This window comes from Chrysemys picta, chromosome 24 (assembly GCF_011386835.1).
Source record: "Chrysemys picta bellii isolate R12L10 chromosome 24, ASM1138683v2, whole genome shotgun sequence".
Classification (NCBI taxonomy): domain Eukaryota; kingdom Metazoa; phylum Chordata; order Testudines; family Emydidae; genus Chrysemys; species Chrysemys picta.
In genome coordinates, this window is record NC_088814.1 from 10,105,636 (window position 1) to 10,131,258 (window position 25,623).

Sequence of the window (25,623 nt, forward strand, 5' to 3'; positions counted from 1 at the left end):
GCTTTGGCTGCTAATGACCAGGGTCGGTTTTAGACTCATAGACTTTAAGGCCATCTAGTCTGACCCCGTACACATTACAGGCCACAGAACCTCACCCGTCCACTCCTGTAAGAGACCCCTAACCTCCGGCAGTTACCAAAGCTCTCACATAATGATTTAAAGACTTTGAGTTACACAGAATCCACCGTTTACTCTAGTTTAAACCTGCCAGTGACCCGTGTCCCAGACGAAGGCGAACCGCCCCCCTCCCAAGATCTCTGCTGATCAGACCCAGGGGAAAATTCCTTCCCAATTCCAAGTATGGTGATCACCTGGAATCTGAGCACATGGGCAAGATCCCCCAGCCAGACTCCTGGGAAAGAATTCTCTATAGTAACTCGGAGCCCTCCCCATCCAGGGTCCTATCACCTGGCCATTGGAGATATTTGCTGCTAGCAGTCGCGGTTTTGAACTGGCAAGCTAGCAAGGGAGAAATCAACATGCCACTGATGGTCCCCTGGGCTACCAAGCCCTCCCATCCCTTAGTCCTAATAACAAGCAGGGCTGCGCAGAGCCTTTCTGAGGTCTCTGCAGCCTCTGTAGGTCCGGCTGCCAGCCAATGGCTTGGGCACTTTGCTAATGCTTGTGACTAAGTTAGGGACCCGGTGCCAGGGGAAAGCAACTGAAACCAGGCAAGCCGGGCTGCACGGGTTACGCTGTTCCATAGCTGCATAGCCATGGTGACTGGCTGGGACGTCACTGCCTTCCGTAGTGCCCGGCGCGGATTGAAAGCCACGTGTTCCTACGGGCAGGGCCCCGATTTGGGAGCCAGGAGGCTGAAGTGCTAATCCCAGCTCTGCTAGTGGGTGCACATGGGCGTATTACTTCCCCTCTCTCTGCTTCAGTTTCCCCAATGAAGAGAATGATTCAGAGCCACCTTCAGGGATGTCTAGGGTGAAGGTACTAAAGACAATGATTTATTATTCATCCACTCACGGATGATGTTCAGACTCCCATGAAAACAGCATCCACTGCTGAGATCTCCGGGATAACATCAATGGATCATTTCCTCAGCCGTAGCAAATACTTAAAGCCTCAGAGGCACCCTCCTTCCCTTATAATGCAATGGCGTGCGGGGAGGGAGGTTTCCTCCTGACTCCTGCCAGAGACTATGCCCTGAAGCCTGAGGGTTGGGTCCCCTGGATCACCACATGCAAAAGTTATGAATGGCCATCAAAATCAGCCAGCCCCAGTCTGCGACTCCCTGACCTGCAGCAGCAGATGCCCCAGGCTGGCCAGGATGCAATGGAAAGCTGAGTTTCCCTTGATTGTTTCCTCACGTATGTCCCTGCCCTTTCACGGCAGGGCCCGCTCCCTGGTTTTCAGCTGGGTCCCACGGAGGGCCAAGACTGCCTGGAGGGAGGGAGGGAGGCAACATGTGAAATTCTGCAACAACCAGCCGCTGCCTCTGCCCTTAAGGAGACAGTCGCAGGGCTTGGCTCTGCAAACCCTGCTCAGGCAGAGGCGCGCATACTCACGCTGCGCGCAACGAGGCTACTCACTACGCTCTGTACTACTCGGCATGAGTAACGGAGGCAAAACTGGCCTGGTTCGCAGCCAGGCCTGAGTAAGTGTGACTGGGGACCCGTGTTTAGAATGGAAGCGGCTGGAAGGCAAAGAATTGAGGCAGGAAGGAACCAAACCAATAAAGGTGCTGTCCCTTTAAATAAAGTGTGATGAAGGGCTGGGAAGGGGTCTGGGGGAGAATCTCATTTGCTAAATTAAAACAACATGGCCCAGATGTGGGCAGCCACACAGCGGAGCGGGCTTTGCGCAGCCCAGCGCTCCGGGGGCCGGCTGCTGACAGTCAGACGTCTCTTTCCCTAATTGTCACGTCTCTGTAAACACGGCCCCCGGCCGGCGCAGGGAATATTTCCTTGTTTGGAAATTCTGGCTGGATCCGGGGAAAGAACTCCCAGCCCCCGCTGCACGTCATGCCGCCCCCGCGGCCTGGGAACAGGGGCAGGCAGGGGAAGGGTTGTGCTGGAGGCAGTTCAAAAAGCCCCATTTCGCCGGGCTGGCCCAGAGAGAGCTAGCGCAGTCCTGCCTGGAGGTTTGGCTGTCACACGCGGGGTAATCACAGCAAGCGGCTCCCTGTGCTGAGAACAGACCGGCCTTAGTTATCAGATGGGGACAACTAACAATGGCTCCCTTTCCTAGACAGACAGACACACCCACCCCTCAGTGTCTCCCCCCTCCCCCAAATACACACACAGTCAGACATTCCAGCACACATCGGCTTTGAGACAAATCCTGTCACACGCACACACATGCATTTCAACACAGCCCCGAGGACCTGGTCGATGCATAAAATTAGCCTGACCAAGCTGCGGATGCTCAGGGCTGTGAAAAATTTCCCGACTTAACCCCCTGTGGAGATGCGGCTAGATCAACCTCCTAATGACCGCGCCTGGATTAACCACACAGATGGAAAAACCCCTTTGATAAACCCCAGCCCCCAAGCCCTCCCCCCCGCCCCAAGTTTCAGACCCTGGGCTCCAGCCCAAACCGGAACGTCTACACTACTATTTTTAGCCCAGCGGCCTAAGCCCTGCAAGCCCGAGGCAATTGACCCAGGCTCTGAGACTTGGCACCGTGGGCCTGACGCACACCCTAACAGTCGGAGATTGGCTCAAACCCCCAAGCACGATATCCCCGCCAATTTTTTTATCCTCACTCATGGCTCCTTGACGGGTGACATCGTCAGGTCAGCCACCAGCAGCTCCCATTGGGACACACGTTTAAAAGCATCCAGCACCCAGGGGGCCACGATCTCATTACAAACGATGGTTGAGTTTACACTCCGGACCCAGATGCAACTAACATGCAGCTAAAGGGCTGAATTCATTCACCATTAAGAGCAGGGCTACGGGCAGCAGCCGATATGCAAGGAAAGGCCGGGCAAAGGGATGAACCAGACAGGCTGGCGGCATGTTGTCCCCTTACCTCCTGGAAGCACCATGCACACAACGGGCTCACGGCCAGACACTGCTGGCAGGAATTCACCCCGCGAGTGGTACAGATGTTACCTGAAAGAGAGAGACAGACACCGATTAACACCTGCCCCGGCCTGGCCTGAAGCAAAGAGGCTTCTTCCAGACGCAAAGCGGGGTCTCATCGCTCTTTGCTGGTCAGGAAGGCCAGCTAGTGCCCAGCCCTCCTAGCACAAAGAAATGACAAGTCTCTGAAATTCATTGTTATTGTTGGTATGACTGAGAGGCTGCAGCCGAGATCAGGGCCCCAATGTGGGGACAGTCCCTGCCCCAGAGAGCTTCCAGTCTAAATAGACAGAGGGAGGGAAGCGACTTGCCCAGGGCCAGGGGCAGAAGCCAGGTCACCTGCATGCCAATCTAGTACCATCCCTCCTTGGCCACACTGCCTCTGTCTTCCGTGCCACCCCACCATGCTCTGATTACGGAGGCGGCTATTTGCCTCTGTGGACGCTCGCACACCAGGCCGATCACACGGACTCTCTCCGATCGCCATGGCGGGTCCCCAGTGAAGAACGAGAAGCTGCCAAGGATTCTAGGGCCTGATTTTCAGAAGGGAGCACCTGCCGTTTCCAGTGGCTTCAGTTCGGTGAGGCTCACCCACCCTGGCCCTCAGGCCGCCCGCCACACACAGACCAAGCCGAGAGGGGCACTGGCTGGCGGGAGCCCTTGGGTTTGGAGGAACAGCCCAGCAAATGCAGAAAAAGTCCCACTCCTCTGCACTTGGGAAGGTTTGTGCCACCTCTGGTTCTGCGCTTCCATGGTGCACGGGTCCCCTCCAAGAAGGCTGCGGAAAGCAGGCCAGGGCAGCGCACAAAAATGTCACGGGAGAACAGAGCAGGGAGACTGGAGAAGAGGCGAGCGAACCGAGCTGGGCTGGCTCGGTCGAGAACTGGAAGGGATGGAGGCAAAGCGAGTGCACCAGGGACGGGAGTTGAGGGGCAAACTCCTACCCGCTGAAGGATCTCTGGGGTTCAGGTGACACCAAAGGCGGTGGGGGGCTCTGTCCTGCAGCGGGCAGGAGGCGGCTTTGGAGAGAGCAGTGAGCTGATGTGGGTGGCTGCCCAAGGAGCAGGTGGGGGAGGATCAGGCGCTGCATCTACACGCTAGGCGGTGTAAAGCGGCCTCGTGACGGTGAAGTCAATGGAGCTGTGCTGACAGAACCCAGCTGGGAATCTGGGCTGATATTTACACACACACGTGCAGCAAGAGGAAGAGAAACAGAAAGACGATGACGCCAGGTCTCACTAACTTGAGAGCAGGGATAGAAACCAGCGAACATGAGAAGTCAGGCTTCCCTGCTCTCCTCCCTCCCCCAGTCCCTGCACACTTGACCCCAAAACCGAGTGCAAGTAGAACCGGCTCCTTCCCAGCTGAGCAGAGGGCCTGGCTACGTTCCAAGGAGTTTAATCCTAAGGGGAACGCACTGCACATAACTTCAGGAATTCCTTCCCTGCTCTCAGCTGCTGTCTGTGCAGCTGGGGGCAGGAATTCCTGAGCGCATGCAATATACAGAACAATGCACAAAGCCACCTCCGAAGCCAATCCTGGGAACCTAGGAGCGGCCACAGCTGCTTCGAACGCTCTAGTCCGGGATCCTGCCTCCGGCAGGGTACATCTACACTGCAGAGAAAGGGGAGCCCGTCACTCGGCTTCAATTAGCAGTGTGGACACAGCGACCCGGGTTAGCAGCGCAAGTTACAGCCGCTAGGAGAGCCTGGGGTGGAAGTCGCGCTGCTAACCCAAGTTCGGAGCCGTGTCTTCCCTGTTATTTGAACCCGAGTTAGCTAATCCGGCTTGCGAACACTCCTTTTTTTGCAGCGTAGACGCACCTTCCGTGACCCGAAGAGAAGGAAGACAAATCCACCTGGGGCCCCGCAGTGTTGTCTGTCGAGTGGGGACATCAAAGTTTCGAGAGAGCTTTTCTCCCCTGCTCAGCCGCAGACTTGGCCTGCTCTGGTGTAGCTAGCACAGACAGGCTGAACTGCCACCCGCTGCCATTTGAACGGGCGCTTCCCGGCCCACTTTCAAGCCTTCCGAGCTCCCCATTCACCAGGAAACCTGCCCACTGCTGAAACAGGGTGCGGCTGAATGGCTCAGCGAGGGAGCTCCAAGCATAGACAGGCCCAAGCCATACTCATCACCATGCCAGGAGCCAGAGTAGAGCCTTGTGCTGAGTTGAAAGCTGCTCGGCCCTGTCTACACTAGGGAGACGTTGCAAACATCTTGAGGGGGATTTGGCTCTCTGAGCGTTAGCCATGCTGGGAGTTCCTGCAGGGACTGGCTGTCACCAGCTGTTCGGGCACTGTGCCGATCAGACCTGCTCGCATCAGGGTTAGAGGACATGGGGCTTAAAATGCTGGCCGCAGCCTCTGTACACTAGGGCCCCCAGCAGTGGAGCTGGGTACACGTTAGCAGCAGTAGGAAACTTTTGCAAAATTCCCCTGGGGTCAGCAGGACCCTGCGGTTGAGGCCTGTCGGCATCAGCCCAGCTGCAATGTGGCCAACAACGGTTGTTATCAGCGGGAATGTTTGCTAGTGCAGACACAGCCAGTGCGTGTAACTCACTGCTCCAGAGCACCCCTTGCAACATCGCGGGGGGGGGGGAGGGGGGGGAGCATCGCAGCAGCTTTGCCTCAGTTTCCCCTGGGTCTTCCAAAACTCCATTCAGTCTCCAATGCCTTCCAAGCTGCTTTGATGACTTAACCCTCCAGCTAAGCCACATTTAGCCCCACCCTTTGCACGGTACCAGTGTCTCCAGGCCTTACGGCGGTGTAGCCGGGAGCAACACCTCCATAGTTAGGTCGCTGTAAACTGCCTTGCATCACCCTAACTCTGTAGCATGGACCTGACCTCAGACCTCCAATTCTCTTCCTCCCCTGTATCAGGGCTCCCCCATTCCTTCTTCCCCCGGACTGCAAGGGTCCCCTCCAGCCCGCTCATGAGGGTCTAAAGAGTCCGCTTAGCTTAGCTTCAGGGTCCTCCGGCTCACGAGGACTCCTTCCCCAGACCCTGGCCGTCAGAGATCTAACAACTACCACTCTCTTCCCTTAGCGCCATCTACTAGACTCCTCATACAGTCACACCACTACGCTCCCTTACCCTGCTCCAGAGCCTTTAAAAATCCCAGTAAAGCGCTTTCCCAATACTCTGAGTATCTTCTGTCACCTTCAAGTAGCTAAATTCGTCCTGCTTTTCCTGGGAACATGCCCTGCATTCCTATATCAGCTAATCAGCTGTTTCTTTAACCTGACCTGCCTTTCACAACCCATTGTTGTGAGGCCTCAATAAAGATCAAAATGATTATTCAACCCACAGTGACTAGTCAACACTGCAAATGTAAGAACTTCACTGAGCCCCGCCGAACTTTGCTGAGTAGTGCATTTGCCTTGATTCTGGGGCTTTTTTTTATAGCCTTTTCTTCCTCGCCTCCTCGGCCAATAATTCTTGTCATTCCTTTTGAAACTAATCTTTAAATCCCTGATTACTCAATGGAATCTTTAGAGCAATTTCTCCATATATATATATGCGCTTTTTCTCCACTCACTGATTCACTCCCCATCTCAGCTCAGGTTTTTCCTTTTAAGGCCCACACCCTGCCCTGGTGTGTTGGGGCCTGGCTAATTGAACAGGGCTGACTGGCCCCAGGCCTTAAAGGGGCAGGCTGCCAGTCACAGGGTGCTGGGTGACGTTGCTGGCCTGCGATACACAGGAGGTCAGACTAATCTAGTGGTCCCTTCTGGCCTTAAACTCTATGGTTCTCCAGGGACACTGCCTCTTCCTGCACCTCAGTTTCCCCATAGAAACATGGAACTGCACCGTCTTCACTAGGATGCTGAGCATTCGTGTAACTGGTGTCTGCAAAGTGTGGGGGGATCCTTCGTGCAAATGACTGATCGCTAAGTAGCACCCTCTCTGGCTGGCGGCAGGTGTAATGCTGTTACTCTGTGGATCAGCACAGGGTGGGGGGGACACAGCACACACTGAGCAGTGGGTTACACATGCACATGCTTTCCTGGAAAAGAGGCTCCCATCACCAGTAACCCCCCTCCCAGAGCCCCTATAGACTGACTGGTCCCTCTGATTTGAGGGGAGAGGGATAGCTCAGTGGTTTGAGCATTCGCCTGTTAAACCCAGGGGTGTGAGTTCAATCCTGAAGGGTGCCATCTAGGGCAAAAATCTGTCTAGGGATTGGCCCTGCTTTGAGCAGGGGGTTGGATGACCTCCTGAGGTCCCTTCCAACCCTGATGGTCTAGGATTTCAATCCATCCAGGGCTTCTTGGCATCGGGCCTCCACCTGAAGTGCCCTTTAATGAGGGCTTATGGATTTTATCAGTGCCGTGCCCACACCAGCCAGAGAGGGCGCTCTTTAGGTACACGGTAACCCACCTCTGCGTGGTTTGTGAGTTCTCTCCCGGCGGAGCTGTGCGGTTGTACCGCGCCTAGCACAATGAGGCCTGGGGGGTCTGACAAAGGCGCTAATATAATACAAACAATACTAACTGGTGGGACTGGCTGCAGGAGGGTATGCTGCGTGTAAACGGGTCCTGTTGTGGGGAAGAAGGGAGCCAGAAGAAGCAACTGGCTGAGGGTGACCCGGTGACTGATGCCCTCTCTCCTGTTACTGAGGCCCTGGGATGATTCAGCCGGGTTTAAATCACCAGGGCTCCTGCTCCAGCCCCATCGCTTGCCCCACTGCAGCGGATGTTGATGGGACAGAGGCTGGACCGAGAGGCGCCCGTCACAAAGCCTGACGGCCTGACGCCCTACCCCAGGATGGCCTGGCTCTGTGCACTGCAGCTGCAGATGCGGGGGTGGAAGCACCAGCTAAGGGGATGGGAGGAGGGGAAGGCAGGAAAATGAAAGCAAAGCAGGAAGAGGAACTGGTGAAGCGATAACGGCTCATAGGAAGTTGCTTAAACAGCAAGCGGGGTGCCCAGACTGGTTCTTTGCCTCGGAGCAGGAAGGGACACCCTTCCTGGGCTCGCTCGTTAAATGGCCAGAGGAACGTACGCACGGCTTTTGGCCCTCTCTGGGACAGGGCATAATGGGCCTGACCTTAGCCAGCGCGGGCACACGGCCGGGCTCCCTGCTCCATCGGAAGCAGCAGCTCACGTCAGTCATTTGCACAGGGCAGGGGCGCTGTAGGCAGGCTGATGCACGCTGTAAAACTCAGCCCCCAGCACTCTTCAGGGACCAGGTTTTCCAAAGAGTGGTGGGTGCTGGGGGCAGTTTAATGGAAAGGGGTCTGATTCCCCCCCCTGTATCTCCTACCAGGAGAGCCTTCGTCCCCCATGTACAGGGAGCGTCGGATTCTGCAGCGTTGGGCATTCACTCTGCACAGGTGTCAGCCCAGGGGTGAGGAAAAGGGCCATCAACGCTGAGCTTTGCCCACGTAATCCCCAGCTTTCATGCAGCACTTTTCACCCATAGATCTCAAAGTGCTTCACAACCATTATCCCTATTATACAGATGGGGAAATCGAGGCACGGGGAGCTGAAGTAACTTGCCTAACATCACCAGGACTAGAACCTGGTTTTCTTGAGGCCCAGAGCAACACTCCTTCCATAAGACCACCAAAGACCCTTATTAAAGAAGATAAATCTCTACTGACCACCCAAATTCACACGTCACTAAGTGCCCGTCTAGATTGAGGGCATTCCTACCAGCGTAGCTACAGTGATATTACAGTCAGCCCCCTGCTGTATAGATACACAAGTATAGATGGTTATCACCCGGCCTTTCGGCTCCCCTGCCCCCATCAGTGTCAGAGCTCACCAGCCCTGCCAAGCTGCAGTCCGGGGGGGGGGGGGGGGGGGCACTAGGAGCCTGGGGACTGGATTTCGTTTGTTCATCACAGCTGGAAGACAGCCAGAAAGGGGCTCAGAGAGAAGCTTAGTGCTAGGGAAATCTCAAGGGACGCATTAGCCTAGAGGCACAAAGGGACCCTCAGTTGGCCATTATGGGGTTCAGGATTATGCACTGGGTCTTGCAAACCACTGGAGCTCCTGCTAGATAGATACATAAAACAAAGCTCTTTGAAAGCTAAGGGGGCTCAGGCCCCAGTGGTGGGCAGTGTCCAGCCCCCCTCAGAACAAAACCTGGGAGGCAGCTCTCGGGTCTGTGATGCCGCCCGGCATCCCGCAGGTTCAAACCAGCCCTGCTGCAGTCTCGCTGCTGGAGGGAGAAGGGAGGGTGCTCAGGAAGGCTCCCTGACCCCGCTGCAGCCCTATCATTTCCTCCATTCTTCACTACTGCCTTCCTAAGAACCACATCCACCTGCTGACTCATGGGCTGCGGTCACCACAGTGCAGCCGTGCAGCACTCAGCCCACGGGGCTTAGTTCTCCTTTGACAGCTGATCTGCAGGGCTTGCTTCCTATCCGATGGGCTTTCTCCCCTCCGTGTTCGGGGCCCGTTGACAGGGGTGGTTGTTAGCCTCAACCCTGGGCTAGCTGGAGCTCCTCCCTTGCCCACACAGCTGTGTTAGGGACAGGGCCCTTGGAGGACTGGGTTGACGTGGGGGCGGGGGCTGAAGCTGGCTCTGCCACCGACTTCCTGCGTGACCTTAGGCAAGTCACTTAGGCCGAGTGTGGCAGCGCCCGTCCTGGCTGTGGACCTGAGCTAGAGGCCATCTGTTGGACCAAAAGCACTAAATACGCTGGGCTAAAGAACACAGGGACAAATGACTCCCCATCTGTGTGTTGCAGCCACGCTGAGCAGCCGGGACCTGGCGTGGGAAGGTCTCCTCTGGAAGGGTCCTGCGCTCGGTACTCCATGGAGCACTGTTCACCAGAGGCTGAGCTGGTCGTGCCAGCACTTGGAGCCGAGAGCTCAGCTGTGGCTAAACTCTGGGGCTAGGCCTCCTCTCCAGCCCTCCTGAAATCCCCCGTCTCTCCCGCGCCCTCAGCGATGATGAATGCCAGCTCAGCTGCTTTCCAACCTGCACTACCACTTAGCCCCCGTCTGCTCCGTTACCGTCCTGGCCACTTCCTTTTGATTCACTGCAGTAACACTGGAATGCGTTACCTAGGGAGGTGGTGGAGTCTCCTTCCTTGGAGGTTTTTAAGGCCCGGCTTGACAAAACCCTGGCTGGGATGATTTAGCTGGGAATTGGTCCTGCTTTGAGCAGGGGGTTGGACTAGATGACCTCTTGAGGTCCCTTCCAACTCTGATATTCTATGATTCTATGAAGGGCCAGGGGGTTTTCAGGGCCGGCTACAGGCAGGTGGTGAGGGAGAAGCAAACCCAGCAATGCTGGTCCCAAAGGAATTGCGCAGAGCTAACCCTGCCAGAGCCGGTCTCTGTCTACGAAACGCCAAGTCTCCTTCCCTGGGGCCGATGTAACTGGCAGACAGCGGGGTGAAACTGGCGCCAGTGAGGTCTGACTCAGGGCCCTGGTGCTGTCTCCTTTTGGGTGGGGATGGTCAAAGAAGCCGGCGGGGGCTAGGTGCACAAATCCCATTGACATTCAGTGAGAGTCAGGCATCTAACTCCTTTAGGCTCCTGTGACCATCCCGGATTTCACACAATTCCAAGCTCCTCTCGGAGGCCTCGAGCCATGTCCCCTGTCCCGTGCAGACCCCCGCAGGGCGCTGGCACTACAGAGCCATCTATCTGTGTCTTCTCCCTGGCTGGACGGGGGGGCTCTGCTGGTTCATTGGTTCATGGTGCAGTCAGCGCTCTGGCTGCCAGCTGACAAACACAACGGGCTGGGTCTCCATTGTCCGACCCCTTGTGTCCTCACTTACACCCGGGCAAAGTGGGAGTAAAACAACTCTCCCGCTGCAGGGAGCGGAGAATTCAGATGTTGCAGCATTTTATCCCCGGGGCAGACTGGCCAGCCAACGTCCCGGGCATGGGGATCTGTATTGTACGCCAGTGTCCCCTGCCCGAGAACATTAGCTGGAGGGGGGCTAAATTAGATGGGATGCCAGCAGGAGAGAAGGAGTCATATCTCCAGGCTGCCGCCTGGTTCTGATGGCAGCAGCGGCTGTTGCCCGGGGGTACTATACAGGTCGTGATGAGCTGGGAGGCAGGACCCTGCGTGCACCCACCCCTGGAGGTTCTGATGAACCATGGTAATGGCGGAGCAAAGTCTGAGTGGTTTGAGATATTAACAGACGCCCGGAGATGAGACTGAACACACACCTTCCCCAACGCATTTCTAGCCTAGTGCCCCAGCGCTGAGACAAGACTCCCCTGCAAGGAATACAAAGGGGTGGTGGTCTTTACAGCCCTGCTGGACACAGACAGCCTCCATCCTTCTTTCTGGACCTCTAGCTCCCAGCCTGTGCTGCCCAGTTTCCCCACATGTGGTCTCCCCGAAGTCCTGGCCCGGCCCAATCCACACAGGAGAGAGTGCGCACTCTGCGACAGGCTATCCGCAAAGGATAACGCCCCCCAGACCATCACAATGCTCTGCGGCTGTGCACCTCGTGTCGACATCTACCCCAGTGCCACGCGGGTGGCAAACGCTGCCCGTCGGCTCTCTGGGGGCCGGGCCCCTCTTTCTGTGCTGTTTGTACAGCACCTACCACAACACACGGAGTAAATAATAGGGATCATTCCTCCACTCAGCTCGCTCCGTGGTACACAAAGCCTCGTTGAAAAACCCTGGCAGTCCACACATCAGAAAGCACAACCTGTGTCCCCATCCAGACTTACCCCTAGGCTCCGGCTATGGATTCGCTGACACCAAGGGGGGTTTATTACAGCCAAATAATCAATGTGCAAGAGTTTTCTCACTGTAAAATCCTCAGTAGAGACAAGGCCCGGGTAATTTTATTGCATGGTAGCCAGGCAAGGCCAGCGGTGAACTCGCTGTCTGGAGCTGCCCCCGCCCAGTTTACCTCAGGGTAAAACCAAAGTGCGGCCAGCGGCCAGCACCTAAGTGGTTGTTATCCCATGGTAAAAACACAGCTATTTTGTCAGCCGGCGTGGGCAGACGTCAGAGGTGATGTGTCAAGTGCGGGTCTCACTGACTCACACCCGTTCACCACAGCTGGTGTGCAATACACATGCAAGGAGCTGAAAGGGGGCAGGCTGCATTACCATAGCCCTGTTCTCTGAGTCTGGCCCCATGTACCCCGTCTGCGCTCAGTCTTCCCCTGGCCCAGGACTGCTGGACAGGACCTCCCGGTGGGTAAGTCAGCAGCAAGAAACTCAGCTGCCAGGCCTGGGCAGGACGGGGGTAACCTCAGGGGAGCAGCAGGAAGGGCTATGAGATGGGGCGTGGGAATGGCTGAAGAGAGACCCGGCTGAGTCCTCCGCACACAGCTTTGCAGCTCAGGGATTTGGGATCCAGCTCTCATGTGACGTTAGCTTCTTTCACTGGGAAAATCCCAAACTTGGCCTGGCTCTCAGCCGCCTCTGCAGGATGTGCCCTGGGCATTTCCTAGTACGTTTCTTTCCTGGGCAGAGGCTGGGAATCTTCCTGCTAGACAGGGACACACACCCAAACATACACACCCACGCCCAGACACCAGCCCATCGCAAGGCAAGTGCACGTCCACACTCCTGCCAATGGTGCCATTGCACAGCACCACACACCAACCACACCCACACTAACACCAACAGTGCAACCACACACACCAACCACACCCACACTAACACCAACAGTGCAACCACACATCACCAACCACACACTTCCACACACACCAACCACACCCACACTAACACCAACAGTGCAACCACACACACCAAACACACACTTCCACACACACCAACCACACCCACACTAACACCAACAGTGCAACCACACACTTCCACACACACCAACCACACCCACACTAACACCAAATCTTCCTGCTAGACAGGGACACACACCCAAACATACACACCCACGCCCAGACACCAGCCCATCGCAAGGCAAGTGCACGTCCACACTCCTGCCAATGCTGCCATTGCACAGCACCACACACCAACCACACCCACACTAACATCAACAGTGCAACCACACACACCAAACACACACCAAACACACCCACACTAACACCAACAGTGCAACCACACATCACCAACCACACACTTCCACACACACCAAACACACACACACTAACAGTGCAACCACACACTTCCACACACACCAACCACACCCACACTAACACCAACAGTGCAACCACACATCACCAACCACACACTTCCACACACACCAAACACACACACACTAACAGTGCAACCACACATCACCAACCACACACACCAAACACACACACACACACACTAACAGTGCAACCACACATCACCAACCACACACAAACACACACACACTAACAGTGCAGCCACACATCACCAACCACACACTTCTACACACACCAAACACACACACACACACTAACAGTGCAACCACACATCACCAACCACACACTTTCACACACACCAAACACACACAAACCAACAGTGCAACCACACATCACCAAACACACACTTCCACATACACACACAGTGCAACCACGCATCACCAACCACACACTTCCGCACACATCGAGGGTGCAGTCACACAGACTAATACACACACACAGCGCTCCTAGAGTTCAGGGCCAGGGCAGGTTAGTCCCACACACAACACACACCTCGTTAGTGTTTTATCTCAGGTAGTTTTAACCAGCCCAAGCAAAGGGGCCCCGGGAGCTCTGGCACTGACAACTCCAAGCCTTCAAAAATCAAGCGCTTGGCTTTAAAATCATGAGATGCTAAAAACAATCAATTCGGGGGTTCGCTGGATTTCTCTTCCGGTCGGGGCGGGGGGGGGGGTCACCTTTCCCAGCGATCCTCTGCAGCCGGGAGGCTTTTCAAAAGCGACTCTCGTGCAATCCCTTGAGTCCGGGGGCTTGAAGAAAAGGACCAGGCTATCGCAAGCCTCAGGAAAAGCCCCCAAGCCGTTGCAACACCTCGCTGCTCGGGGCAGGACACCTCAATCTCCTGCAGCCCAGGGGCCCCGCAAGCAATGGCCGGCTCGGATCTGGAGAGCTCCCCAACGCCTGACGCCCCAGCACCCCCCCAACAGGAGAGAGAAACACAGAGCCAGGCACCTTCTCCCCCCAGCGAGCACACATCCCCTCCGGCCACAGCGGGATGGAGACATCGCTGCAGCCTCCCGCTCCGGAGACATCCCGCTCATCGGCCCCGGGGTAACCCAGCGCGGCCCCAGGGTAACCCAGCGCGACCCCCAGCCGCCAGGCAGCGTCCGAACCTACCCTGGAGTCCCGCCGCGCACAGCGCGAGCACGAGGGTCCGCAGAGCCAGGCGGGGCCCCCGCATCTTCTCCGCGTCTGGACCGCAGCGGTGGGGAGGCGGCGAGGGCTGGAGCCCGGGGCTGGGGCTGCCGGAGCTTTTGAGCCGCTTGGGGGATGAATCATGAGGCGGAGGGCTCGGGCTGCCTGGAGGAAACTCCGCCGTCAGCTTTGAGTCAGCGACTGCCCCCGCCTGTCTGCCTGCAGCCCAGCGCTCCTGCTTCTCCCTCCGTTTCCTCCTCCCAGGGCCTTATAAACCCAGCCCCGTGACCCCCGGCCTGCAGCCACGCTGGGGCCAGAGCCAGTCTCTGCCTCTGCTCGAGCTAGAGATGCAGCCTGGATCCAAACCCTGCGAGTCACCCCCAAACTCCGGGGTGCAAAACACCCAACAGCCCCAGTTCTCCTCTGGCTGACACCGGTGTAACTCAGGAGTAACTCCGCTGAAGTTACTGGCCTGATGCTGGGGGGATCCCACTCCAGCCGTCCCAAAGGCGGAGGAAGTTTAGACCTGGTTCAGAACTTTGGGCCTGATTCTCCCCCTAGCTGCACCAGTTTTACCTCGTTGACCAAAGTGGAGTCACTCCAGATGTACACTGGTGTGAGAGACGCTTTGGGTCTCAGACCCAGCTCGACTGTGGGAAAGTATCCAAACTTTGCGGGGGCTTGTCCGATCTGGGGAAATCTCTGATCCTTTCGGATCTGCCCAGAGCCCGGAGTCCTACCAGTCCTCGGAGCATGGCTGGAAGGGGCCAGAAGCCACAAGGAAATGAACCTCTAGTACTAAGATTGGAAGTGCTCCGGAGCAGGGACTGAACACCCCTGCACAGCCCCGGGGGGCCCTGCCACTCCCCCAGCAGCTCCCTGGCACTGGCAGGTTTAGCCTTCCCTTGGAAGGATGCTATTTGGGGCCAGTAGGGGCTGGGACAGCCGGTCTCTGCTCCCTCCCCTCTGTTGGGGAGCAGCCCCTGTGCACATGGTCCCAGGACATGCTCCATCACCCACAGTCTGTAAATCAAAGCTGGGTCTCTTTCCAAAAGATACAGGCTAGCTCAGTCAGAGCTGCTGGGCTGGGTGCAGGAGTCACTGGGCAAGGTGCCCTGGCCCATGCTAGGCAGCAGGTGAGACTGGATAAGCCAAGCGATGAATCCGTGTACGACTGTGCTCTCCCACCCCAGCCCTGCCCTGTTGTGTCCCTCCCTGGGGCACCGTTTGCCTCTGTCTATACCACACCTAGCACAGTGGGGACCCCCGATCCTTGCTCGAGGTAGCTAGATGCTACCCTAACAATAACACGAGGCAGGGGGTGAAGAGAAGGACATGTCTGTTTTCCTCTTCCTCCAGCCCTTCCCCTTTCCAAGCTGCAGGAGCACTTGCGTGAGGATGAGCTGTTGGTAGATATGCCTCATGCCAACTCAGCACCCGAGTGGCCGGAAAATCGGAGCTCTTAGCCCCGCAACCACCTGCTTTCCACAGCCTTCGGAGTGATTTAACACCAGCTCTTCGGCAAAGGAGCCCAACTCGCCCCTGCAGCTGGGCAAATTGACTGTGTCTGTATCAGCGATAGTTATATTACAGGAGCAGCTACAGGCCAGTCAGGATCAGGGCCCTGTTGTGCTGGGTACTGTACACACACACACACACACACACACACACACACACACACACACACGCTGGGTACTGTGCACACACATGTGCTGGGTACTATGTACACACACAAACACGTGCTGGTTACTGCACACACACACATGTGCTGGGTACTGTGCACACACACACACACACACACATGTGCTGGGTACTGTGCACACAAACACACACACGTGCTGGGTACTGTACACACACACACACACACGTGCTGGGTACTGTACACACACACACACACACACGTGCTGGGTACTGTGGACACATGTGCTGGGTACTGTACACACACGTGCTGGGCACTGTCTACACACACACACACACACACATGCTGGGTACTGTACACACACAGTAAGAGACCAAAGGTGGTGTTGAGTGAACACACGCCCTTAGCATGGGAAACTGAACCCAGCCCTGGGTCCAAGTAGCTCGGAGTGGGTACTGGAGAAAGAGTCAGAGAATGTTTGTAGGTGCAAGGACCGAGTGGCTGGTGCACCAGATTAGGGACCCAGGAACCCCTGGTTCTCTTCCAGACTTTGCTGCTGCCTGTTATGAGATGTTGGGCAAGTAACTTCACTTTCATCTACCTCTATTTTCACTCTTCCCCTTTGTCTAGTTGGACGATAACCTCTTCAGGGCAGAGACCGTCTCTCACTATGTGTCCATCCAGAACCCAGCACGCTCCAGCCCTGATCGGGATCTCTGGATTCTACTGTAATAAAAACACTTCCATACAAACTGTGGTTCGAAAAAAATTCAGGTTGCCAAGTCAAGCACTTGGCAGTTAGGAAGTGCCAGAACTAAGGTTGCCCAGGTACCTTTCATTGGCCCTCTTTGTGTGTATGCATGCCAACGGGCCCCCTTTGTGCGTATGCATGCCAACGATACAGTCTTTAATGACACGATCGCATACTATTTTGTTTGCCACCGGACCCTCCCTGGCTCAGCACACAGCATGGACAGTGCTCACAGAAGAGGCAGGTATTTGACATTTCTTTGTATCCTGCTCATTCAAAGGGCAGCTCAGGTCTTATTTAACGCACCCCCCCCCCCCCCAAAGCCTGCTCTCAATACAGAATGATTGATTTCCCCCCGGATGCTTCTGTTGGGCGATCACCAGAGTACCCGAGTGCGTCACAGACATTCATAAATTTATCTTCACAACCTCTTCACATGAGGGGCTGCTGTTTTAGCGAGATTAAGGCCAAAAGGGTCAAAAGTGTTTTGAGTGCTCAACTCGACACAACTGGGGCCCGGGAATCTTCACAGGACTTAGCATTTTTAGTGATGTGCTCGGGACACAGCTCCGTGTCTTCTGCGGCAGCTGGGAGCGTCCAGCACTTCTGCACCTCAGACCCCCCACCCGTCTCAAGCTAGGCACCTAGACAACGAGGAATACACCATTAGTAACCACTGGTTTAAGTGACTCGCCTGGCATCACCCAGGAACGTAGGCAGGGATAGAATCCAGTTCTCCAGTGGGTTTCACAGCTAATTGCTGACAGCAGAGGGACAGAGAGAGTCAGGAGGCCTGAGTTCAAGTGCAGGGTCTGGAAGGGAGTGTGGACTAGTGGTTATAGAAACCTTTCTGCCCTGTTCCCTCATGCGATTCCTGCCCCTTTCCACCCCCACGTTCTCGCATGCACAGAACCCTGCAACAACTTGGGAGGATGCAAGCAAAGTGCATGGGCAGAGCTACCAAGGGGCCCGGGCCTGGGACAGCAGGGAAGGGCGGCAGGCCACTAGTGGTGTGAGTGACTGACTCTGCCCGGCTTCCTCTCCAGGGGCACCAATTTTCAAAACACGTGTCCTGAACCCTCACTGGGTCCCTCAGCTGCCCCCGGGTCCTTTCCATGGTGTTCTGGTGCTGCCCCCTAGTGTCCTCATGGGCACACTGCTGCTGAGCAGATGCAGGAAAAAGTCATTGAGAAAAGTGTCTGGCCTCACACTGAACTTTTTGTCCTCTTGATTATAACCCCCTTAGTGCTGTTCTAACATGGAATTTCCGGTTAATTCCCCTGCTTCAAGCACTCACAGAAAAGTAGCAGGAATCCTGTAAGTATCACGGTAACATTCACTACCCACAACCTCTCCAACGCATCATCAGTGATCTACAACCCATCCTGGACAATGATCCCTCACTTTCACAGACCTTGGGAGGCAGGCCAGTCCTCGCCCACAGACAACCTGCCAACCTTAAGCATATTCTCACCAGCAACCATGCACCGCACCATAACAACTCTAACTCAGGAACCAACCCATGCAACAAACCTCGATGCCAACTCTGCCCACATATCTACACCAGCAACACCATCACAGGACCTAACCAGATCAGCTACAACATCACCGGCTCATTCACCTGCACGTCCACCAATGTTATATATGCCATTATATGCCAGCAATGCCCCGCTGCTATGTACATTGGCCAAACTGGACAGTCACTACGCAAGAGGATAAATGGACACAAGTCAGATATTAGGAATGGCAATATACAAAAACCTGTAGGAGAACACTTCAACCTCCCTGGCCACACAATAGCAGATGTAAAGGTAGCCATCTTACAGCAAAAAAACTTCAGGACCAGACTCCAAAGAGAAACTGCTGAGCTCCAGTTCATTTGCAAATTTGTCACCATCAGATCAGGATTAAACAAAGAGTGTGAATGGCTATCCAACTACAGAAGCAGTTTCTCCTCCCTTGGTGTTCACACCTCAACTGCTAGCAGAGCACCTCACCCTCCCGGATTGAACTAACCTTGTTATCTCCATACTGATTTATACCTGCCTCTGGAGATTTCCATTACTTGCATCTGAAGAAGTGAGGTTCTTACCCACGAAAGCTTATGCTCCCAATACTTCTGTTAGTCTTAAAGGTGCCACAGGACCCTCTGTTGCTACCCACAACAGTAACACTGTAAAGACTTTAATCGTGTTGACTGGCTGGTGTTTATGGAGATGGTCTTTAGGCTGAGATGCCCCACTGAGGCCTTAAAGACCCCAACTCCCTCTCTTTGAAGAGCTGGGGGATATCCTGTAAAGGGCAGTTTGGTGTCGTGGTCCATCTTTATTCAGCTTCCCAGTCCCCTCTGCGGTCACAGAGTCATAGAAATGTGGGGCTGGAAGGGACCTCGAGAGGTCATCCAGTCCAGCCCCCTGAGCTGAGGCAGGACCAATAAACGTAGCCCATCCCTGACAGGGGTTTGTCCAGCCTGTTCTTAAAAACCTTGAATGACAGGATTCCACAACCTCCAGAGCTCAACTATCCTGAGAGTGGGAAAATTTTTCCTAATATCTCACCTAAATCTCCCTTGGTGCAGATTAAGCCCCTTGCTTCTTGTCTTACCTTCAGTGGAGATGGAGAACAATTGATCACCATCCTCTTTATAACAGCCCTTCACATATTCAAAGACTTATCAGGTTCCCCCTCTCCGTCTTTACTCAAGACTCATGCCCGTTTTTTTTAACCTTTCCTCAGAGGTCAGATTTTCTAACCCTTTTATCATTTTTTTGCTGCTCTTTTCTGGCCTCTCTTCACATCTTTCCTAGCGTGGCACCCAGAACTGGATGCAGAACTTCAGCTGGGGCCTCACCAATGCCGAATAGAGCAGGACAATGACCTTCCGTGTCTTACATATGACACTCCTGTTAATATAGCCCAGAATGACGTTAGCTTTTTTTGCAATGCATCACACTGTTGATTCATGTTCAATTTGTGATCTACTATAGCCCCCGGATCCTTGTCAGCAGGACTATCGCCTAGCCACTTGTTACCCATTTTGTAGTTGTCCATTTGATTTTTCCTTCCTAAGTGAAGAACTTTGCGCTTGTTTTTACTGAATTTCATCTTGTTGAACTCAGACCAGTTCTCCAATTTGTCAAGGTCGTTTTGAATTCTAAGCCTGTCCTCCAAAGTCTTGCAACCCCTCCCAGCTTGGCGTCATCTGCAAATTTGATCAGCGTGCTCTCCGCTCCATCATCCAAATCATTAAATGAAAATATTGAATAGTACCGGACCCAGGACTGACCCCTGTGGGACCACACTAGATCCACTTCCCAGGCTGACAGCAAAACATTGATAACTAGTCCCCGAGTACAGTCCTTCAACCAGTTGTGCACCCACCTCATAGTAATTTCATCTAGACCACATTTCCGTAATTTGTTTATGAGAATGTCATGTGGAACTGTGTCAAAACCCTTCTTAAAATCAACTTATATCACGTCTACTGCTTCCCCCCATCTGCTAGGCTAGAAACCTGTCAAAGAAGGAAATTAGGTTGGTTTGGCATGGTTTGTTCTTCACTATTTTAATCTTATTATCTTTTAGATGCTCACAAATTGTTTAATAATTTGTTCCAGTATCTTTCCAGGTATCAAAGTCAGGCTGACTGGTCTATAATTCTCTAGGTCTTCTTTGTCCCCTCTTTTAAAGAGAGGTCCTAGATTTGCTCTTCTCTACTCCTCTGGGACCTCACCCATCCTCCAGGAGTTCTTGAAGATAATTGCTAATGGGTCCGAGATTGCTTTAGCTAGTTCCTTATATACTTAGGGTGAATTTCATCAGTCCCTGCTGACTTGAATACCTCTAATATCTAAATATTCTTTAGCCGGTTCTTTACCTATTTTGCGTTCCTTCCCCCTTGTTGTTAATATTCATTTTGTTGACGATCTGGTCATTAACCTTTTTAGTGAAGACCAAAGCAAAATAGGCATTAAAGCCCTCAGCCTTCTTGATGTCACCAGTTACTAGCTCTCTTTCCCCATTAAGTAGAGGATCTACACTTTCCTTTGTCTTTCTCTTGCTGCTAATGCTAAGAGAACCTCTTCTTGCCTTTTATCTCCCCTGCTAGTGTAACTCATTTTGTGCCGTTGCCTTTCTGAGTTTGTCCCTGCGCGCTTCTGCTGGTCTTTTGTGCTCCTCCTTAGCAATTTGTCCATGTTTCCACTTTTTGTAGGATTCCTTTCTGATTTTCAGATCATTAAAGAGCTCCGGATAGAGCCATACTGGCCACTTCATATTCTTCCAATCTTTCCTTCGCTTGGGGATAGTTTGCACTTGTGCCTTTATATTGTCTGCTTGAGAAGCTGCCAGCTCTCCTGAACTCCTTTTCCCCTTCAATTTCCTTCCCATGGGACTTCACCTGCAAGTTCTCAGCGCTTGCTAACGTCTGGTTTTTTGGAAGTCCTTTGGCCTTAGTCTGCTGCTTTCACACCTTCCTGTCCATAGAATCATGAAATCTATCGTGAGCACTTGCACCCAAATTGTCTAAGGTGCCACAAGTACTCCTGTTCTTTTTGCAGAGTCACTACCGATTCCTCCGGTTAGTCTAAAACGGTGACTTCCTCCACTTTCTGAAACAAAAAGCTGTCCCCGGGACATTCCAAGAGCTTACTGGGAATTCTGTTTTGCCGTGTAACTTTTCCAAATGATACCTGGGTAGTTAAAGTCCCCCGGTCCTATGAGGACTTGTGTTCAGGGCCGGCTCCAGGCACCAGCGAAGGAAGCAGGTGCCTGGGGCGGCCAGTAGAAAGGGGCGGCACTCCATCTGCTATTGGCCGGGTCTTCGGTGGCAATTCAGCGGCGGGGGGTCCTTCACTCCCTCTCTTCCTCCTTGGCGGCACTTCGGCGGCCGCTCAATCGGTTTTTTTCCCCCTTCGCCGCTTGGGGCGGCAAAAAAGCTGGAGCCGGCCCTGCTCGTGTTTTGGATCTTTCTGTTGTTCGTTCTAGAAATGCCTCATCCCCCTCCTCTTCCTGATTTGGTCACGCTGCATTTCCCTTCCTGAAACCTGCCCTGGACCAGTGTGCAAGGCTGTGTTCCTATTTGACTCACTGGTGCAGAATGGCTCTGCCCATCTGACAACTGCCCTCTTGGCTGGGACCCCAGGGACTGAACCAACCTCCTGCCTAGCATGGGCCAGAAACGCTCAGCCAGTGATCCCTGCATCCAGCCAGAGTGAACTAGAGCGTATCCATTAGAAAATAGCTCCAGCCTTGCTCCAAGGACTCCAGAGACTCTATCACACCCACCGTGCAGTGGGTTGGTCGGCACTTCCTCTCCTTATGCAGAGTTATTCATTCGGAGGGGTTACGGGGACGTGTGCAGAGTGTGCCTTGATTGGATTGGCCTCCCTCTGCGTTTACCTCACCCTTCCCGGACCCCCTGCCAGGGCTGCCGAGAGCGGGTTCGGGCCCCGGTGAAAATTTTTTTCGGGCCCCCCAGCAAGGGTGGACCGGCTAAACAGGGCCGACAAGGGGGGGGGGGGGGGGAAGCCGGGCCCAGGGCTCCCTTCCGGACCACCGGGCCCCGGTAATTTGTACTGGCTTCCCCCCCCTCGTCATCCCTGCCCCCTGCTGCATAGCCTCCCGCACCCCAAGTGCTCCCTAATGCACACCTAGGTGGCGTGAGGCCTTCCCCTGCCCTCAGGAGCTGTGCGGGACTTGGAGCCGTCTCTTCCCCCCTGCCCCATTCAGACATGAGACTCCGACCCCACCGCACCAGGTCACCCCTGGCCTACAAAGCATCTGGCCAGAGCTGGTGCCCCACAAAGCGGAGCATAAAACACCCTGGCAAAGAGACACAAGGACGGCTACTGCCAGGCTGCAGCCACTAGAGGGGGCAAAAGTTTCTTAAATTGGGAGTGAAATGAACGGAGGGTTATTTGCTGCATTATGTGATCCTGCAGAGACAGTCCTTCCACGCCCGGGACTGACCCCCCAGTGCGGCCGGGCCCAGGGAGCCTCTGGGTGAGGTGGGCTTTGCTAAGAGATCGCCACGCTGGGGTGGGGGGTCTCCGCTCTGGGCTGCCCAGGGTGTCTGGTTGCGTGCAGGTATATTGGGGGGGGGTTGGTTCTCTGCCATCCGATGCACGGCTCTGGCTGGGCTCAGGGGTCCTTTCTCCAGCACTAGGCTGGCAATAAGGGGCAGGGCCCCGACCAGTTGGGATGTACCTTATCTGTCTGAAGTTTGCTCTTCTTAGCCCCGTTGCACCAGCTCCTGATGCCCCGTCACAGGTGCGTGGCAGAGATGAGCAGGAACAGCTCCCAAGACCTCCCCTTCTGGGAGGAAGTACGGCCTAGTGATTGCAACGCAGGCATCGGCTCCAGAAGCCAGGCGCGCTACCAACAGGTAATGAGAGACGGCTCCTGCCTCAGATTGCTTCCAATCGAAATAGACAAGAGGCAGGGAAACTGAGGCACGGGGAGGTGAAGTGACTTGCCTAAGGTCATGCTGTAGGTCAGTGGCAGAGCCAGGAACAGAACCCAGGTTTCTTGACTCTTAAGCCAGTGCCCTTTCCTTAGTTCAATTACTGAGACTGCCAGCTCTTTGGGGCAGAGACTGTCTTTTTGTTCTGTGTTTGTGCAGCTCCCAACACTATAGGGTCTTGATCCACGGCTGGGACAGCAGGTGCTGCAGGAGAGCAGTGTACCATTAAATTTGGGCTGGTGCCGTATACTAAACCTCTCTGGCCTCCTTCCCTTGTATTAGGGAAAGTAACTGTGGTTTTGTGTCTCCCCGGCCGGCCAGCCTCAGAGCCTCTGGGGAGCAGCAGTGCCTTGCTAGAGGGCAATAAAAAGACCCCGAACAGCTGAAGACAGGCCTTTGTGGTGGGGAAGGCTGGTCTTGTGGCTAAAGCATGGGCTGGTGAGTCAGGACTCCTGGGTTCTTTTCCCAGCTGTGCCAGTGACTCCCTGCAGCACCTTGGTGAGTCTCCTCATAATGGTTCCTTCTAATCTTGAGATTTATGACGGGAACTTCCCAGACTTTGCCAGCCTCAGGGAGAGCCAGTGAGCTTGCAGGAACTCGATCCTTCCTCAGCTCCAGGGATCTGTGCCAGAGGATTTTCATATCAGGTTAGCTTCTTGGGGGGAATGATCCCTGATAAACCCTGACGGTCACACCCAAAATGCTGGAATGAACAAAACTTCTGCACAACTCAGGAAATTCCACCTTGTACATCCACCCTCCGCTCACCGTTGGAGGACTGGCTGGCCCATGGGACTGGTACTAGTAGACAGGGTCAAAGCAGTCCTGTTGAGAGACATTTGGAGCCCTGCCCCCACCCATATCACCCCAGTTACAGGCATGTTAGCCCCCCCTTGAGTTCAGGGCTCATATACAATGTCTCTCTCCCTCCCTCCCCCCCATTAGCCCTGGGTCAAATGCTGCTCAGAGTGGCAGTGACCAGCAGGGCTTGCTATTTTGTGGTCTGGAACGAGCTGGTCTTAGTCAGGTGCCTATGGAGACGGTGTTACGAGGCTCACCATCCCAGAGCACTGCCCCCCACAGCAACACCCAGCACGGCAGCACTCCTGCCTCAGTTTCCCCACACCCATCTTCAGCCTTCTCCCACTGGAGAGGTGCTTTGCTGCAGTGACTTGGGCCCTCAGTCATTATCAAAACTCCCCCCCCCCCCCCCGGGGTATCCAAATCCAAAGCAAGCAAAACACAAAGCCTTTGCCCCACTAATCAATCGGGCCCGGCCCTGTCTTTCCCCAGGGGTCTGTCCTCTCTCCTCAGATTCAAACACTCTTCTGCCCACCCTCTGGGCTCAGCTTTCCCCCAGCCCACACTCCTTTCCCTCCCTGCCCTCAGCCCCTCCTTGTATGGGAGCCTCTAGTTTGCTCCTTGGTCTTCCTCAGCCTTCCTGCCTGGAGCCTGCCACACACCCCTGCCTGCCTTGTGCACTTCTCCGGCCCTCTGCTCCACAGGGCATCCTTCCTTTTAAGCCCAACACCCAGTTCAGGACAGGGCCTCCTGGCCCCAGGCCTCCTGGCCCCTGTGCGGGAGGCCGCCTTGTTCCTGGCGGGCTTCCAGTTTATAGAACGTTGCCACCAGCATGGCAGGCCCAGCACGTAGGCCAAGGAATGGGTGGGTCATGAGGATGAGAAGGATTGAGGAGACACATTGGGTGGCGCAGGGTGCTGGGAGTTTGCGCTGCTGCTGCTCACGCTGTCCCTGATCTCTGGAGAACTAGAGGCCTCCAGGCTGTCAACCTGGAACTCATCGCAAGCACATTTAAAAATAACAGCAATCATAACTGGCAACGCATTACCGGAGACAGGTGGCAACTGGCATCAAGATGTCTCTATTGCCACCATGACCAATCAGTAGCAGGGATAGACCTCAGGTCCTTCTGCTCCGAAAGCCCATTCCCCGCCCAGTCCTGCTCCAAAAGTCACTTGAGCTAAAGGAGAATCTCCACTAAGTGTTAGCAATATAGGGCTTATGATATGCAGTGGAGCATTACTGATTCCATCCAGTGGGGGGCAGTGGTGCACATACAGTCTAGCCTGTTCACTACAAAATGTAGTAATAACCAATGGCCGGTCTTTGCCCTTACCGTCCTGAAGCTTTCAACTCTCACCTTTCCTGTCAAGGTGTTTATGGGCCCTTAGGGTGAATCCCATGGAATAACAGTAGGGCCCAGATCCTCACATCAGTGGAAGTGAGGAGATTAAATACCTTTCAGGATCTGGGCCAGGGCCAGTTTCTGCGGGAGCTGTCCCTGCTTTGGCTGCTCCAAAATCCTGATGTGGAGTATGGATGGGAGACTCTACAGGATAGCACTTGACCTTGCTTCCCTTCTCTGAAGCCGGGGGATGTTTTTGCACCATGGTAACAATTCCAGGCTTGCAAACTCCTGTCATTGGATTGGATGCAATCAAGAAAACTTTGGATTCAGCTTTTAGGGGCTGAAGCTCCTGCTTCCTTGGGGACTCTTTATTTTAT

At 54.6% G+C, this 25,623-nt stretch overlaps 1 protein-coding gene across 1 annotated transcript in view; it reads right to left on the bottom strand.

The window, feature by feature from the left end:
• The window catches only part of ITGB3 (integrin subunit beta 3), a 40,930-nt gene extending 26,431 nt beyond the window's left edge, over nt 1-14,499 (bottom strand). Inside the window, exons 1-2 of the mRNA XM_005311057.4 lie at nt 14,227-14,499; nt 2,986-3,068 (exon numbers count right to left, since the gene is read on the bottom strand). Coding sequence (XP_005311114.2) covers nt 2,986-3,068; nt 14,227-14,290 — 147 coding nt within the window. The 5' untranslated portion in view covers nt 14,291-14,499. The remainder of the gene's footprint in view (nt 1-2,985; nt 3,069-14,226) is intronic.
• Between the last annotated feature and the right edge of the window lie 11,124 nt (nt 14,500-25,623).